The sequence below is a fragment of the Pararge aegeria genome, chromosome 1 (genome assembly GCF_905163445.1).
Source record: "Pararge aegeria chromosome 1, ilParAegt1.1, whole genome shotgun sequence".
Taxonomy (NCBI): domain Eukaryota; kingdom Metazoa; phylum Arthropoda; class Insecta; order Lepidoptera; family Nymphalidae; genus Pararge; species Pararge aegeria.
The window spans coordinates 15,835,672-15,854,370 of NC_053180.1; the positions used below are offsets into that span (position 1 = coordinate 15,835,672).

Consider the following 18,699-nt stretch of genomic DNA (forward strand, 5'->3'; position numbering starts at 1 on the left):
TTTGTTGTCATAAGGGTTTTTTTTTGTTTATTACGACAGTTATAATTATTGTTAAAAATACTACGTTTTTGTTTTTTTCTCTCTGGATCCATTGAACAAAGAGAATAAAAGTAAAAAGAGATCCGTATACCGTTTCAAAGGTTTCACCAATAAATATCACCAGTCAAAATTGACACGAATATTTTATCTGTAGGTGAGAATATTATATAAATACCGGTGCGATTTATAAAAATCTAGTCCTTTGTACAAGATTCGTGATATAAATATTCAATATTTTGGTATTTAGGTTATTATTTTAAATGATGGTGACGAAAATAATCGCAGCCTAATAAATAGGTAACATGGAAAATGTGATAGTGTAATTAGCGTTTTGTTATTTAATTGGGGTGTGTTTTAGAAATATCCCGCATTTTCAATAGTGTTGGCATTTGGGATTCGGGATATTTAACGATATCGGTCGATGAGAATAATTCCCCAAATAGGCTTTTTGGTAGATAATAACATTTCAAAATCAAAGCTTGAAGGTTTGCTTTGGGAAATGCGTTACCAATCAACCAATAGAAATTGCCGTGTCTACGCAAGTAACCTTGAGCGTTCGGCCCATACTGATTTTAGAGAGGACCGCGGGGTTTGTACAGACGTAGTCAAAATCAGGCGGGATAATTTGTTTATTGTAAATGAATTACAATATATTTAGGGAAACAATAAAATCAAATTATTCATCTCTGTTAAGTAAAAAAGTAAATAAATTATCGTTTTCTTATGATAAAAAATAAAGAATTGGTATGATAGTTACAACTGAAAAAGATTGCGGTGATTCGATGTTTTTTCACCTAACATATTATAGGAATATTTCACAAAATCTAGTTATTTCTAATATGTAAAAGATATTAATGGTTATTAATATTAATGGCTATTTTGGAAAGTTATTAATGGTTAAAGTAATTAATTTAAGTGCCGCCAAAAATTTGCTTGAATTATACGATTTTCAAGCCCTCTTTTGAGAGAGCGGTCTTAAGGATAGCGAAACCTATTTTCTTTTCCCATTTGCAATTGCAACAATTGGTTGCCGCTCAATCGCTGTTTCACCACTCTAAAACTGACAAAGGATTCAATTTCGCCAATTTCCCGTACTATTTCTCACAACAAGGTTATATTCGGTTGAAACAGTCGGTCTGTTGAAATCGTATATGGTTCAGTGAGGCGAGAGAGCAGGTGAATATTTGTCCTGGAGCTTACACGCTCAATGCCCTACTATTTTGCAAAGCCTTGCGGCCGTTTGTTAGCGCATTGTTATTAGTGTCGTTTTTATTTAACAAATAAATTATACTCTGCGGATTATCTAACTGTTTGAAATTTCGGAGCAAGCTTGTTATATCTCACAAAACTATATCTTGAATGGTGCAAAAATAATGTTCCCCTACGGAGAGTCCTCACATCCTATCGCGCCAAATCGTGTTGGTACAACAAATCTGAATGACTGAGAGTTCTCCATAATATTCTGTTAGGTGTGTGGAGCCCACCAATCCGCACTGGGCCAGCGTGGTGGACTATGGCCTTAACCCCTTCTTATTGTGGGAGGAGATCCGTGCTCCGTAGTGGGCTGGTAATGGGATGATATGTGTATGATAATGATCCTATAGAAAAATCAAGAGGCCTAAGGAAAGTTAAAGTAAAGTAACTAGACTGTTACCAATTATGCTATAAGGGAGGTAGCACCGTTAGGAATGTTGGACCTTGAGTACAAGAGCAACAAAGCTAGCAGCCCGGCTATATCTAGCCTGGCAACTACCCCTATTAAAACAGACCATAAAACACATTTATCACTGGTACTATACAATAATGATGAACTTCTTGATGACATGGTTGCGTGAAAGTAGATTTCTCCCCTTTCATCGTACGACAGAATATTTATTGTAAAAATAATTATGTTGAAATTATGTATGTATAAATTATGTATCTGCCTTCCAAACCGGTGTTAAAGTCGGTAAAACAGACATACTGAAATATCATAAGTGATTATACTTATTAGGTGTATTTAAAAAAATAAACGAATAAACGTTTTAGAAGTGCTTTAAATTAGGTCTACTTGAAATAAATGAATTTTGAATTAAGAATTCCGCGCATTGTTCGAAAGTTCAAATGCCCGTTCTTCCCTAAACTATTTATGCGATATTTTGGGAGTACCTAACTCAGTACCAAGTGCTACAGTAACGATTTACGTCATCTATCCTATTAATTCAGGTTTTCTCCAATGAAGTCCCCGAGGAATGTCTGTTTTCTGACACAGGAAACAGGTTTTCAGGAATAATATGTAGCTTTGCGGTTCTTTAAGGTTTTTTTTAACGTTGCTACGTTAAATAAAAAACAAAAAACAAACCTGCATTCACTTTATATTTACTAATATTAAAAATAAAATCATTTACGGCCCACTACGCTGGCCAAGTTAAGATTGGTAGACTTCACACGGTTTGAGAACGTAATGGAGAACTCTCAGGCATGCATGTTTCCTCACCATGTTTTCCTTTATCATAAGAAGAAGTGATATTAACATTGCTTAAATTAAAAACACGCATAACTCCAAAAAGATAGAGGTGCTGCTCGAGATCAAACTCAGTCCCTTCGAAGGAAAAGCCGAAGCCTTATTCACTCGACTGTCAACGAAGGAGTATACGTAAAATAAAATACATAATCTAGTTACGTTTACAACATTTTATCCATCCTGATGAAATTGCATCGCTGTTTCTATCGAGTGCTTTAAATAAAACTGAACTCCTGAATTGTGCGTACATTGTAGACGACACGGTGTAGCCATAACGAAGGGCCCTCGATAGTTACGTGTTTTCACTCACGCTTCATGTCACCAACAGCTGCTACAAACCAGTAGGTAACAAAATGAAACGGATATCCAATCAATTTCAACAGTACTTGATATTAATTGATTTTAAGTGTGGACTACCTATCATTTTGTCTACAGTCGGCGTAACAATATAATTATAACGGTTTTAAAAAGTAACTTATTTAAAACCGGCACAACTTAAAAATAACTGTCCAAAGTGCACCACTATCTTTCTAAGCCTATTATGCTAGTTTTCACCAACGATGAACTAAGGAGATTATTAAAGGAGACTACTAATCTAAGGAGATTACTAGGCATACTTCAACGTTAGTTTTCTATAGACATCGCGTAAATCATTAGGCATTTGGTTTATTGGAAACGGGCTTCAATTAATGTTTAATAACAAAAATTATAATATTAATAAATATTTTTGCTAACCGCAATAAATAAATTCAGCCTACTACAACAAGAGAAAAAAAATAGTTGGAAAATCCAAAAGTGCACGCCTCATAAAATAATAATTAAACTACATCTAATTATACCAAAAGTACGAGGCAAACCTCAAAATACTGAAGCCTATAAAAAAAAAACAACTCGATAAGTGAAGTATTTGCTCGTTATCGTGACCACAAGATACGGGATCCGCACATACAGACACACGGACGTCAGGGAGGGAGAACTATTTCAAACAATTTTTTAATTATTTTATATAATAAAAAGAGATTTAAAAATATCATGAGTGTTAAAAATTGTATTTTTTCTCAACATTTATCTATTTATATTCACTTATTAAAGCAATAAAGAATACAAAAGTGACATTTTAAGTTGGAGAATCACTCGGTGTGCGTAAACTGTCAGTAATACCCACCTCAACGGTTCGCTTATGAGGCGTGCAAAATTAATACAATAATTTTGGAGTACGTTGCTTCATCGCGGTCAACGGGTGACCTACTCAGCTCTGTGCGGCAGCACCATGGTAGTAAGTAACTGCCAAGGAATACTGCAACGCTGATGTTCAGTAGGAACCCAAAAGATTCAATGATGGTTATTGGGTACAGTCTAGTCGTTAACACTTCGGCCTAATTTACGCGAAAATTATATTGAAGAAAGAGACGTAGAAAGTACTCACTAAGTTCAAGCCTTGGTGCGTACTCTAAGTTTTAGGAGCTAGTTGCTTTTTTAGTTTCAGCAATTAAATAACCCACTCGCTGTAACGGTGAAGGAAAACATCCGCTCAACAAATCAGCTCTTCGTCAGCGTGTTGGGCTACTGTCTAAAACCTTCTCATTCTTCTTATACCTGTGCCATGTCCGTGCAGAGTGCCGGTAATAGATTAATAATTTATTTATTTATTTTTTATTTATACTCTTTATTTGTACACCACTCAAGCAAAGAAACAAGACAAAAAAAGAACAAACACATGAAGAATGAAGCAGGATACAAAAGGCGGCCTTATCGCTAAGTAGCGATCTCTGCCAGGCAACCTTAGGATTAGGAAAACTAAAAAGAAAACAAATAGGTGGGGTACACTATTTAGTACATACATACAAATATCTACATACTAATACATAAACCAGACTACACAAATAAAAAAAAATTAAAAATACTATTGATAAATATAAAAAAATAAATATACTAATACATATCCTAATATACCATAAATACTTCAATATGAGTTTGAGTAGATAAATAAATAATAATAAATAATAATAGTCGTCTTTACTGAGCGAGATAATGAGCCTTAACAGCATTTTTAAATATGCCCAATGACTTCGACTGTCTTATGATCAATGGGAGTGCATTCCACAATTCAGTAGCTTTGACAGTGAACGAATGCTTATAAAACTTCGTTTTGTGGAACGGCATGCTCAAAGTCAGCGCACGACTCGATCTAAGTTCCGACTGCACTCCAAGAAATTTAAACTTCTCCTTAAGATAAGAAGGAGTCTTAGGATTAAATAACACACAGTACAGAAGTGAAAATACATGAAGATCCCGGCGACGGCGGATAGAGAGCCACTTAAGCTTCTGTCGAAATTCAGATACATGGTCATATTTGCGTAATCCAAATATGAACCGATGGTAATGGTGGGTACAGGTCTCTTTGGTCAACGGAGAGAGGATTTGGGACTTGGGATTTTGGGACTAAGTCCCAAAGTACTTTTAAGTATTTTTTAAGTCCTAAATCCTCTTTCCGTTGACCATAGAAGCCTGTACCCAAGCCTGTACTCCAATGCAGATGTGAGGACTTTGTAAAATGTTATGAAATGTTTTGCTTAGTTTATGGCAGTAATAGTTACCACCAATTCCCAAACATCGGCTGGTACTGAGATTTTGTACGAAGAAGCCCAATACCTAACAATTCTGAGCGGTATACCGCCAAGGTAACCACCGGGACCGAGGTACCAAAGAGTTTAAACAATGTTGTGAGCTTAACCTCAATAGATACTATATAAAACTTTATGATCTCCCCAGAAAATTGTAAACCAACACTAAAAGTACTTTCAATGTTAGCAGAGTAGGATTTTTGAAAAGAATATAAGGGTGAATAAAATTGTACGTGATATTCTACAAACATAACACAACATTTTGTTTACGGAATGTAATTAGTCCCGTTGGAAGACCGCAGTGTTTTATAAACTGCGGATGTTCTCATATTTTAATAACGACATTTTATTTAAAATGTGGCGTAGCTTTGGTATTCAGATTAATTTTCTACGTACGTTCCTTAAGGGTTTACAGAAAGTGGTAAACATAATAAGTAAAATTTGGCAGGGATCATTTGCGGAATTCATAATATTTTTTTGTTACATGGGAGATGTTTTTCTTTGTGGTAATCTTAGATAGGAACGTGCCTTCCTGTGGCATGGTGGTATCCGTGAGGAATTCCAAACAAAAAGAAAAGGTAGGTAATTAGCCGCAGTTGTATGACACCCGATTGGCGCGGTGGGCAGCAACTATGCTTTCTGAGTCCAAGGGCGTGAGTTCGATTCCAACAACTGGATAATATGTTTGTGTGATGAACAAAACCATGAATGTTTTTCTATGTTCGGTGAGTATCTGTATCATCTGTCACCTTAGTACCCATAACACAAGCTACGCTTACTCTGTCAAAGTTTAATTCCATAGCAAGCCAGGCTAATTTTGACTCAAAAAACCATGTTTGTAGTCATAGTTGTGGGTTTCAATGTAATAATTTTGAAACAAATATGTTAGTGTGATCTTGGAAAATACGATTTATTTTCTATATTTACCTAGATGAAATATTAGGTAGGTATGGCAGAATATGGATACTATTTTCTGAATTATTAAGTACCACCAGATCCTCTGCCTTTACATTATGATCTTCCCTTCATCCTACCGTGTTGAAAGCGTTCTAGAATGTGGGTGATTAAGTAAACGTTGTATCCCATCAAGAATAACAACTGAAACACCCATGGCTGCTATTAACACCTATCTATATATATAAAAATGGAATGCTGATCGTTAGTCTTTGGACCGATTTGGCTAATTTAGGTCTTAAAATATTTTTGGGAATTCAGGGAAGATTTAAACGGTGAGAAAATACTCAAAACGACAGCAATATATATATTTTTTCTGTTAGTTTGTTACCCAATTCCTCTTAAACAGCCGGACCGATTTTGATGAAATTTTGTGTGATGTATTTCAATAGGTTCCTGGATGGTTTGATAGTAAAGTTGGACCCGGTAGGCGCTGCTTTACCGGGCAAGACGAAATCTGCCAGTTCCGCCAGTTCCTCTATATTATAGACTACAGGTTTTTTTTAATCTCCTTTATTTTATAACTGCAACTCGGCAATCTGTCTTGTGATTTTGGGCTGCTCGTTCAGTAACAAAGATATAATCTCATACCTGAAACAGTCCGAAGCTGGTGTAGGAGTTGTTATGGTTGGTTACTTTCTCTGTTGTTCTCCCACTGGCGTGCTCAATCAGGCATACCCCTGTAAAACGAACATTACGTTAATATAATTTTTTATGTAAAAATTAATTCGTAAACTAACAATCGACAGATGAAAAAAAAAACCATTTTGTTCAACCATCTATATACGAAAAATTAAAAAAAATATAATACAAACACAAAATACGACAACTTGTAGCAAGAATCATAGACAAGTAAGACTATATAGGTGCCTTGTAAAAACGATTGGTAACAGGTAAATGTATGCCTAGGAATCTGCTCGGGTTAAGTGCTACTTACTTAGGCATTGCCTTGTACGTGGTTAGTGACAACGGGACGGTCAGTTATTCGCAATTCACAATCATCCGGGTAAGGGATAGATGGTACCCAAAACATACCTTTTTTTAAAATAGGTATTATAGGAGTATTCATTATCATCATCATATCAACCCATTACTGGCCCAATACAGGGCACGGGTCTCCTCCGACAATGAGAAGGGTTTAAGACCGTAGTCCACCACGCTGGCCCAGTGCTGATTGGCGGACTCCACACACTTATGAGAACATTATGCAGAACTCTCAGGCATGCAGGTTTCTTCCCGATATTTTCCTTCACCGTTGCAGTAAGTGATATTTTTATTGCTTGAAACGCACATAACTTAGAAAAGTTAGAGGCGCTGGGATTGGAACTCGGCCTCCCGATAGTGAAGCCGACGGTCTATCGACGCTTCAAAAATAAAAAAAGATATTATTAGATCGTTACAATAGATAGATAGATACTACATCCTCGACTATGACATCAGTGTCACGCACTGGCGTGCACTTCATACATGCACAAAAGCACTGCCTACCCTAAAATTTATATATAACTCGTATCGGAGGAGGATTTTTGCCTTTTTACGAAATTTTCTCGCTGTATGCATACCCTGGTAAGAACGCCAGTGCACGGCACTGTTATCACGGTTAAGCACTGAGTCAAATATCATGGTATATGTGACCGCTGCATGCATCGGCTTAGAAATAAGGAAATTTTATACTAAGGTTCCTTTTTTTTTTTAATTTAGTGTTAATTAAAATCGAAGTATGTAACCCTTACACCGTTGACAACATTATCTTAAGATATGAATAGCCTTTGAATTTAATTAATAGGCAAACATGGAGGACAGAAAAGGGATCCAATTTCCCTCAACAAATTCGGGTTACGGCTAAATAGATGGTTGGCAGACGTTTAGGTAAAGAAAACAGCGTAGTTAAAGTGAAATGGAGCCTGACTGGCTACCGCTTACCGCAGCGAATTGTGAAACAGGGGATTTAATTCTCATTAGAACTTATGGCCCGGAGAAAAAGAAAAGCCAGGTAAAGGATTCTGGAATGAAAAATTACACGCTACTTATCTTACTTATTTATTTTTTAGTTTTGGTGATATTATCCACACGGCTTTGATGTGATTAGGGTTTTGAACATATTGCGAACTATTTCTTCCTTATGTCATGGAAATTGGTATATTTTTTGATTTTACGTGTAAATCTATATAATAGACATATAATTTATATATATAAATTACGCAATAATATTGAAGGATGTATATTTCATAAGGAATCTCCCTGTAAAAATATTAAATCAATAGGAGCATTTTTATTTTTCCACACAATCGAATTCAAAACATTATAAATTAAATGTTTATTTAACCCTTTTGAAGATACAAGACCGACACGATTTTAGTTTTGCATGTGATGTTAGCTGCCTAGCTGGCTGTATCTGATGGCAGTTGTTTACTCTAAAACTATGAGGTATTCGGTTCCACAGATAAGTCTCTGAGACATATGTACATCTAAACCCTGTGAATTATGATTTCGGTTTTCATTCACACGTTGTATATATATATATATATATATATATATATATATATATATATATATATATATATATATATGTATATATATATATACTAGCTTTTACCCGCTACTTCGTCTGCGTTTGATTTTGTTTTTTGATGTGGCTTTCAATTTAGTCGTAGTTCTAAAAAAAATTAAAGTATTTAGTATCGTTAAGCCTTAAATGAAGGGTTTGCTGCTGTCCGCTGAGAAGTTCTGTCCTCTATCTCCAACCACATTCATCAGATATACACAAAGTTTGAGCAAAATTAAACACATTTAACCTCTATAGTACAAAAATAATTATTTAAATCGGTTCTAATTTGTCAGAGTTATGGTGTAAAATCGTCAAATACTTTCTTCCCCTCTCCCAAAGAAACCGAGCTTAGCGTCGTGATAAAAAGTATCCTTTATTACTTCTAACACTTCCAAGAATATGTGTACAAAGTTTCATAAGGATCGGTTTAGTATTTTTTGCGTGAAAGCGTAACAAACAAACTTACATTGACATTTATAATATTAGTAGGGATAGGGATGCAATATGACATATATATATATTTTATTTTTCTTTAAATAAATAAATTACGGACCAAGCATATGGCCCATCTAATAGTAAGCAGAAGCATATAAACAGAAGAGCACATCGCATGGCATTTAAGAAACACGTCCCGTAACTTGCCGCCATATATCCATCTACCTGAGGCGTAGGTTTTTTCGAAGATGGAACGAAATAGTTACGTTTCACCAATATCGAAAATCAAAAGAAACCTGACGAACAAGACGTTCTACCACGTATAAATATCTTTACCTCGCTAATCCTTACTCATATTTTAAATGTGAAGTATGTGTGTACGTAGTGCGCGAATGACCGACAAAAAAAAACACATTTTAACATTTATTAGGAACGAAGGATAAACGCTGACCGCGAGATTTTCATTAAACAAAAAAAAAGTGGAAGAAGTCGGGTAACAGTTCTTACCTTTTCGCGCGCTTTATTTATTTGACAGCATATGTAATATACAAAAAAGTGGTGTGTGTACTGTGCAATGACGTGATACCCAAAAGTTACACAAAATATACACATGTTTAGAAGCGGTATTATTTTTTTGAGAATACAATAATAATTAATTATTCAAGTTATTTGGGAGGTATTTGACACTGGACGATAGAAAACTCAAGAGAATAATATTTATGTAGCGTCTACGTACTACGCGCGTGCTACTTGTGCAAGACTACATGGCCAAGTATTTTGCTGTAGCTTTATGGCGTTTTTATTATCAAAGAGGATATAATATACTATAAATTTGTTCTTTAAAGACTTTGCGAAGTACAAACGCAATAAGTCCTCCTTGTTAAGGCAAATTAAATTCAGAGACTTTCAAATACCTAATTCTTATAACAATATTAAGAGAGGAAACCGAATGAATTGTCGACCTTAATAAGCGTTCACGGCGAACTTAGAGATCTCTAATTTGCATAAAAAGGGGGCATGATTCAAATGACAAAACATTTTGAGAGCCTCTTTCATTTAAGTTTAAAATTGTTGGCGTTCAGGTTTAATTGACACTGTAAAGGGACTCCGCTCTAATCCGAATTAATTCAAATTGATACGGCCCTAAATCAAAAACGGCGCTCGACGCAACGTTTTGAATTTCTTCTGTTCGTTGATATCGTGACGAGGAACGTAGGTACCTCAGAACTGTCATAATATCAGCAGCTCACCAAGCTATTAAGCATACGTGCAGTAGGAACATATAGTTCAATGCATATGTCCGATCATTGTCTCAAGATGCACAAATAACGACACTTGTTTCAATGGAGTGTCAGTAGTACAACATTGAAAAACGTTTATGTCGCCATTGAATTAGTAGATTACCAAACTTATCAAAACGGATACATAGGCATGAATTGCAAATCCGTTTATATTTGACGGAGTTATAAACAAATTAAAATTAACATCCGAATTCATAACCTCCTGTTTTTTTTAATTCGATTAAAAAGAAAAAGTAACTCGTGACATCTAGTCGCGAATTCAAACTTGTAAAAGTTTTCTACTGGGAGTAGCAGTAGTCCGTATTCCGTGGGATCAGTATTATAATAGTATAATGTTATTATCACTTTTGTAAGTAAAAGTGACAAAAATGATACTATCTATAAAAGTTCAACCATTATCATATAAAACAATCTTCCGTATGGATTTTCAAATTCCAGTCTTAATCCGCTTATGGCCTATAATTTCCAGGGTATCTACACCCAGTACGGGGGTCTATCAACGCTGGTAATTGCTGTTCCATGCTTCAAAATGAAACGTTAGAGAGAACACAAGTAGGATCTAGTACACTCATACAAATATTACGGCTATTATGGCTTTAGTAGACTATCGAAACCCTCAAATCATTCGAAATGTTAAATTTTCAATCGTTAGTACCAATATATAGGTCGATTATTCACTTCTGCCAGTAATAATTTAATTATATGGTTCTTTCTTATTAGGTCAAAATATTTAGTAATTCAATTTAAGTCTTTTTGATGTTAGCTAAGAGTTACTTAGCGGGCGATATCTTCTACGTGATGAGAAATAAGGATCCTTACAACAGCAAGACATAGGAGGGGCACAAAATTAGGAGAATTGATGTACCTTACGTTTCGCAGGTCCTATATAAGTTGGACAGACAGCATCGAAGGAGTCGTAGGAAGTCACTCGGCAAGCGACCCCAGATTGGTATTTAGTATTCTCTATGAACTTTAAACCTTAGCTCAGTTTACGTAGATCAATAACGTATTAACTAAAACGTGTGGATACCAAACTTTAATCATACATTCCGAATGCTCATCAATAACTTATATTATATTTGAGAAAGTTGGCTCCAATATACTTGAGAACTCCGTTCTGAGGATCGAGAATAAATAGACGTATTAGTAATTAAATCTTGTTAAATGTTCGAAGGACATTGGCAATATTAATATACTGTCCGTAGAATTGCCTCTCAGTACATTTAGTTTCGCTGTAACATTTCTGGGATCATTAATTTTGAGATATGATATTATACTAACAATCTCAGCTCCGCCTACTTGATTTCGGAATGAAAGGGTCATGCCACGTTTACCCGGTAATGTTAAGTTAAACTTTACGCGAAGCAACTCCAATTTGTTATCTTTACATAGTATGAAACAAATTCGCTGCGCTTTAGATCTTTTACGCAACGGATTATATGCAGTTTTCAATATTAGATGAAGTGATTCAAGAGGCAGGTTTATATACAGTATATATGCATATTTTGGTCACCCCAATGGGAGTCCTGGGGATTGTTTGTTTATTACTTATCGGTTCATCTGCAACAAGCTGGGTTAACCTATCCTGTACACGAACAAAGGATATCTTTTGGAAAGAAAGAAAACGCCAATAGTTTTATTGGGGCCGGAAAACCCAATGCTTTCTAAATAATAAACCTGAGAATTAGTTTTTTTTAACTAAGTTTGTTTTGACGTGCTAATATTGACCAATTACAAGCTCACTACAGGGTACGGGTCTCTTCTGTTCCTGGGCCTCTTCCGCACTTGGTTGGTCTGGGACCGTCCGTTGAGGGTACGGGTCTCTTCCCACAATGAGAAGGGGTTAAGGCCGTAGTCCACCATGCTGGCCCAGTGCGGATTGGTGGACGTGCTAATCTGAAGAACTACCAATTGGAAAATTTTTTTTTGCATTATTTGATAGCACAATTGAAAGGTTATTAATTTCATACTACAATTATTATGAAGGAGCCAAGAAAACAATTTAATGGCGCAGTTGACCGACACGACGCAGTAGGTAAGGGTATATTGAGTAACATTCTAACTAATATTATAAATGGGAAAGAGTGTTTCATTTTGGTCCTTCCTTCACGCCCAACTATGCGTATTTCGTGGCCTTAAGAGTGCAGCAATATGGATTTGGCTTCGAATAAAATTTTACGATTATTTTCATCCTTCTATTTACAAACCGATTAACGTTAGAATTATAGGTTCTTGTGAGTATAATTTGATATGCATTCATCACACGCCTAATTAAGCAGCTATACCCTCTAGTGATTAGCTCTCACTTTGCTAATGCATCTGTTATAACAGACAGCTTGCGTTGGCACCTCTTCCACTCCGGGGATCTGAGCTTTGTTAAGAGAAAGCGTATTAATAATAATCTATGACACCTGATATATATGAGACTGGAACAATCCTAATTATTAGTTTTGCTGACAATTGGACTCGAATTCCCCTAGTACATTTTATAGCATCAAAAATTTCTATTATTTTATTAATTTTATTATTATATAGTATTTTATTTATTTAAACTCTTTATTTGTTCACCACTACACAGGTAGGTAAATAAAGGGCGAATAGAGAGAAACACAAAGACTGTAGTAGAATACAAAGGTTGGCCTTATCGCTTAGAAGCGATTTCTGTCAGGCAACCTTAGGATTATTACAAGAAGAGCGAAAACGGAGAGCGATAGGCGGTGTGAAATTTTTGGACATTAAAATAAGTACATACGAATACATAAACAAAAATTACACAAAATAAAATGAAATAAATATAAAAAAAAAATTAATATACTTACATTATGATAAGTTCTAAATTCTAGAGAAGAAAAAAAATGTATACTTATAAATAGGTATGTATATAAATATATATTACAACTGCATCCTCCATTCGGCAGCATACAGTTTCTGTGAGATACGAGATCTGTAGTCAATTTTACAATTATCTCTTTATGCTAAAATTTTAGGTCAATACTGTCTGTTCACTAAACTTAGGAATCGCTTCAATCGAATGCCTAATAATTTGGTTATGTCTATAGAAAAAAAAGTTTCATCAACTCTTAGGTAATAAGATCGCTACTAAGCGATAAGGCCGCCCTTTGTATCCTACTATTTAATTTTATTTTGTTGTGTCCATTGTTTTTTTTTTCCTATTTGTGGTGTACAAATAAAGTGTATAAATAAAATAAAAATAAAAACTATTGGTGAAAAGTTTATGTATGCTCTCATTAGATTCATCAACATTTTCATCAACCCATTACCGGCCCACTATAGAGCACGGGTCTCAGAATGAGAAGGGTTTAGGCCGTAGTCTACCACGCTGGCCAAGTGCGGATTGGTAGACTTCACACGCCTTTGAGAACATTATAGAGAACTCTCAGGCATGCAGGTATCCTCACGATGTTTTCCTTCGTCGTTATGAAACATGTGATATTTAAATTGCTTAAATTAAAAACGCACATAACTCCGAAAAGTTAGTGGTGCTTACCGGAGCTCGAACTCGGTATCCACGAATGGAAAGTCGAAGCCTTACCCACTAGGCAATCACCCCTTTTTAGATTAGGCGTCACTTATTAAGCTATTGCCTACGGGCGTAAGTATCTTAGGTCTTAAAATAATGCACAGGATACGTTCTACTAAGCAAATCCGAGCTACTCTAATATTGCTCTTTTCTCATACAACAACATTCGTATTTATTACATTAGCGTGGACAAATTATACCTACCCATGTACATCACTGTTCAAACTAAATTTAAATATGCCAATCATAATCTCCATTTTGCAAAAACGCAAATTTTTTTTTTGGCGAAAATAGTCATTACATCGAAGTAACTTAATACATATATGATAACAATCTTATAACATAGACTAAAATTTGCCGAATTTTATTTATAAGTCACCAAAAAATGGTTACTGGTTAAAAAAATCTTGTATGTCATCATTGCAATTCTACAAATCAGTCTATACCTTTCTTTTATAAGCCCTCCATATTACATAGCGTAGGCGTTCTAATTGAGATAATGAATCATGATGAGCTACTCTAAATGTTTGCGGTTAAAGTAACGCATTCTGCTTTGGTCTGAACAAAGAAATGAATCCTAAAGAGTGAGTTTTAAAATCCTAAAGTTAGTAATCTAACATTTATAAGAACAACAAGAAGAGCAAACGAAAGGCTGTATACTAGTAACAATAAAAATCTTTAGAACAGCTTGCATAACAGTAAAATTGTTTTTTACACTGCTAAGTTAGCCTTTGACTGCAATCTCTCCTGGTGCTGAGTGATGATGCAGTCTGTGGTATGCGATGCGATAATGGTAGCGGGCTAACCTATTAGGGAGTATGGTAGTCAAATCCCAAATCAGTTTCTACGCGACATCGCACCGGAACACTTAATCGCTTAGCGGCACGTCTTTGTCCGTACGGTGGTAACAAGCCACGGCCAAAGCCTCAGACCAGACCAGACCAAAGAAAATTCAGAAATTAAAAATTGCCCCTGTGCGGAATCGTACCCGATACCTCCTGCCAGTGGCGTGCATAGAACCTGAAGAAAATCTCCAGTACAAGTTAAAAAAAATTAAGGATAGGCATTGTAAGAGTGATAAAAAGCTTACCCTTAAGTATTTGTAAGTCGTACTGGAAATTTTCTTCATTTTATATCATCTGCATACCCAGTGCATACCCTCTATGCACGCCACTGTCTCCTACTGAAATTCACAGCGCTATCCTTTGCGCCAGGGGAACGTCAATATACATCAATAACTAACTAAGGAAGTCTCGCCAAACGGTATTGTTGAGAATGTTTTTAAGCATTCTTTATTTGACCTTCCCTTTCTTCGGGTCATAAGTTCTAATGAGAATTAAGTCCCTTAAATTTGGCCATTCACCGCGGTTAGCCGGTCAGGCTCCATTTCACTTTTACTGCGTTGTTTTCTTTACCTGAACGTCCGACGACATCTATTTTGGTTTCTCCGGATTTGTTACAGAAAATTGGATACTATTTCTTGTGCTTACATATTAATGATAATATGTATTAGCTTACTAACATTATTATTATAGCAAACTTAACTATTGTTGTACGTAAGTTTGCTATGATTTTAGTGGACTTAGTTGGGCTGACAGAAATGGAAGAAGAATATATCTATAGAAGAAGAACAAAAATGGTAGAGAAGTAATAAGCGTGTAAAGTGATGGTCATAAAGTACGCTAAGAAAAATGTATCTCAGTAAAAGAATACGAAGAGTTATTCATAAATAATAATATAGTAGCCTAAACTATTCTCATTCTGAGAAGAGACCGGCATGCAGGGTGATTACGTATCTCGCGACAGCAATGCGACAGGCGTAAATCTTGCAATGACTGCTGTCAAACGTCACTTTTGTTTATTTATTGTATGGTAAAGTGACGTTTGACAGCAGTGATTGCAAGATTTACGCCTGTCGCATTTGCTGTCGCGAGATACTTAATCACCCTGCCGCAAGGTTATTACGTATACGTATCTCACTATACATAACGTATCTCACAACAGGCTTGCAACACAACACACAACGACACTTTGTATTTTTATTGTAAGCAAAAGTTTGACGGCAAATATCGCGAGATTTCAATGTTTTTCTCTATTATACTTACAGTAAGGTACCGTTGCTCTTGAGAAGTTGTATCGGAGTAGTTCCCTCATCAGCTGGCAGCGTGTGAAGGTCCTCGCATGTCCGTGCGTGTTGTGTACTAGCGACAACGCAAGCCACAGCAGTAGTAGAGGGCAACGCATTTTGAAGTTAGGACTCTATAAACAAAATAGCCAAAATTTATATAATTACCGTCATCATTATACCGATACCGGGAACCATTTGTTTGCCTAGGATAAAAAGTAATCTATGTTACTCTACTTTCTTACAAATAACTCTGCCAAGAATCACGTGGATTAATTAAATAAATAAATATAGCATGACAATATACACATCGACCATTAGCCCCAAAGTAAGCGTAGCTTGTGTTATGGGTACTAAGATAGCTGATGAAATTTTTTTATGAATATAATACTCATAAATACTTATAATATACAGATAAACACCCAGACACTGAAAAACATTCATGTTCATCACACAAACATTTTCCAGTTGTGGGAATCGAACCCACGACCTTGGACTCAGAAAGCAGGGTCGCTGCCCACTGCACCACTCGGCCGTCAAATTGCTTATTAAATTTCTTACTTAGTGCTTAAAGTATAGACAAACCAACAAAAATACAAACTCACTTACGCATTTATAGTATTAGTAGTGATTATCGGCTAACTACAGGGAGTGATTTTTTTTATTCCACTACAAGTTAGCCCTTGACTGCAATCTCATCTGATGAAAAGTGATGGTGCAGTCAAAGATGGTAGCGGGCTAACCTGTTAGGGAGTATGTTATATATATTCAACCCATACTCCTAATCTGTTTCTGCGCGATGTCGTACCGGAACGCTATATCGCTAGTACGTATTTGTCGGTTGGATGGTAACTAGCTGAAGCCTTCCACCAGACAAAAAATGAGTCGCCTCCCAACCACGATGGTGAAGTGCAGATTGGTAGACTTCACAAGCGTTTGAGAACATCACAGTGAACTGCGTCAAGAGGCATTCGGGTTCATTCTTGATGTTTAACTTCACCGTTAAAGCAAGTGATATAAATTAACTGCTAAAAGTAAGAGATGCCGGTAAGGTTCCCCCAAAAGGGAGGTAACTACGCTATCTTTGATATATATATATATATATATATATATATCGAACCGTAATTAGCTAGAAGTGGTGATTAAGAATGTTTCCGCTATTTGCTTGTATGAAAGTCCCCCTCAAATATGTACTTCTTTATTATATTTATCCAAGCTATTGTGAATTATGGCGCTTTAATGATATCAATTTGAGAACACATTACTCAGTCTTAGTAGGATAGCAACAAAACATAATGTGCATAGTGTTTAACGGCGGGATTTGGTTGTCATCGCATCAACCCATTACCGATCCACTACAGAGCACGGGTAGGAGATCCGTGCTCTGCAGTGGGCCCACCACGCTGGCCCAGTGCGTATTAATGGACTCCACACACCTTGGTTTGGTTATATATTACTATAATAAGAATCATTGTTAACCCAAGTTCGTAATAAAGACTACGAATTGAATTGAAATGCATTGCATTGTTTATTATATTTAATTGAGCAATCGTGCATTGTAAAGTTAACGTTTCCTGAGGATGATCCGGTGTCGAAGCGAAACGTTGCGAGTGCAGTAAGATCTGTGTTTAAGAATTTAAGTTATTATAATCAAATTATAAGTAAATCTGCAGAGTGTACCGTGCAAATATGCCTGGTTCACGCGCAAAATAGAAAATTAAGCTTAATATGTTGCTGTTTCTATCCAACATATTTAATGTTATTTACAGGTAAACGTTTTCAAAGGTTATATAAATCTGAAGTTTCTTTAATACGGCGTTTATCATTTGAGTTGTCTGGTCGTGAGTCTTAGACGAAAAGTACAAATATATTGTGGCTATTTTTACGTTACAAAATTAAGTTTAGATATGTAAATGTGCAGGTTTAAATGACAAATTTTAGGTTCGGGTTAATTGCTTTTACAGGTCAGATGGAACATTTTAAATCGCAAGAATACAAATTGTTATAACTGATAAATTGTTTTAGACGGAACAGCCAAAACAATATTCCTTTGTATATTCGATGGTTGGAGTTTCACGAAAATTTAACTAGAAGCTGTGTTATTTGATGTATCCAATTATTATAAGTAACAAAATTTCTCGTTTCCACTTCTACGCAATTATGCAAAATCATAATTACATAATTGGGACTTCTTGAAAATTTTAGAGTAAATGCGGGCTGACTAAATAAATACTGTTGTTTAAATATAATTTATTAGTACAAGGATAGATGCCTGATACTTTTACAATATATTTAATATTAAATATATAAAAACGACTGTCTAATTTTTTGGCTGACTCAATAACTACGAGATCTTTAAAATAAAGTAAGTGGGTAGTTAATAGGTAAGCGATGTCAGCTAACAAGACTGATTTTATATTTAAAACAAAAAATATTTTTTTATGCAAATTAAACCTTGGGGAGGTGGAATGAGGAATGGAAGATTTCTTAGATTGTTTTCTTAGTTTGTTGTTGTAGTTCGAGAAGTACAGTAGTGTCCTGTACTTTTTTGTCTATAAACTAAATTGATATATTTATTTCTAAATCTAAAATCATTGAAGTATTTTACCCAAGCGCGTGCTAGCTAGCA

At 35.5% G+C, this 18,699-nt stretch overlaps 2 protein-coding genes across 2 annotated transcripts in view; one reads left to right on the top strand and one right to left on the bottom strand.

The window, feature by feature from the left end:
• LOC120623319 (lysozyme-like) overlaps positions 1-16,189 on the bottom strand; it is a 41,119-nt gene extending 24,930 nt beyond the window's left edge. Inside the window, exons 1-2 of the mRNA XM_039889284.1 lie at positions 16,051-16,189; positions 6,712-6,800 (exon numbers count right to left, since the gene is read on the bottom strand). Of these exons, the coding sequence (XP_039745218.1) occupies positions 6,712-6,800; positions 16,051-16,189 (228 nt within the window). The remainder of the gene's footprint in view (positions 1-6,711; positions 6,801-16,050) is intronic.
• The window catches only part of LOC120623328, a 141,039-nt gene that overhangs the window by 69,310 nt on the left and 53,030 nt on the right, over positions 1-18,699 (top strand). The gene's annotated exons all lie outside the window — the stretch shown is intronic.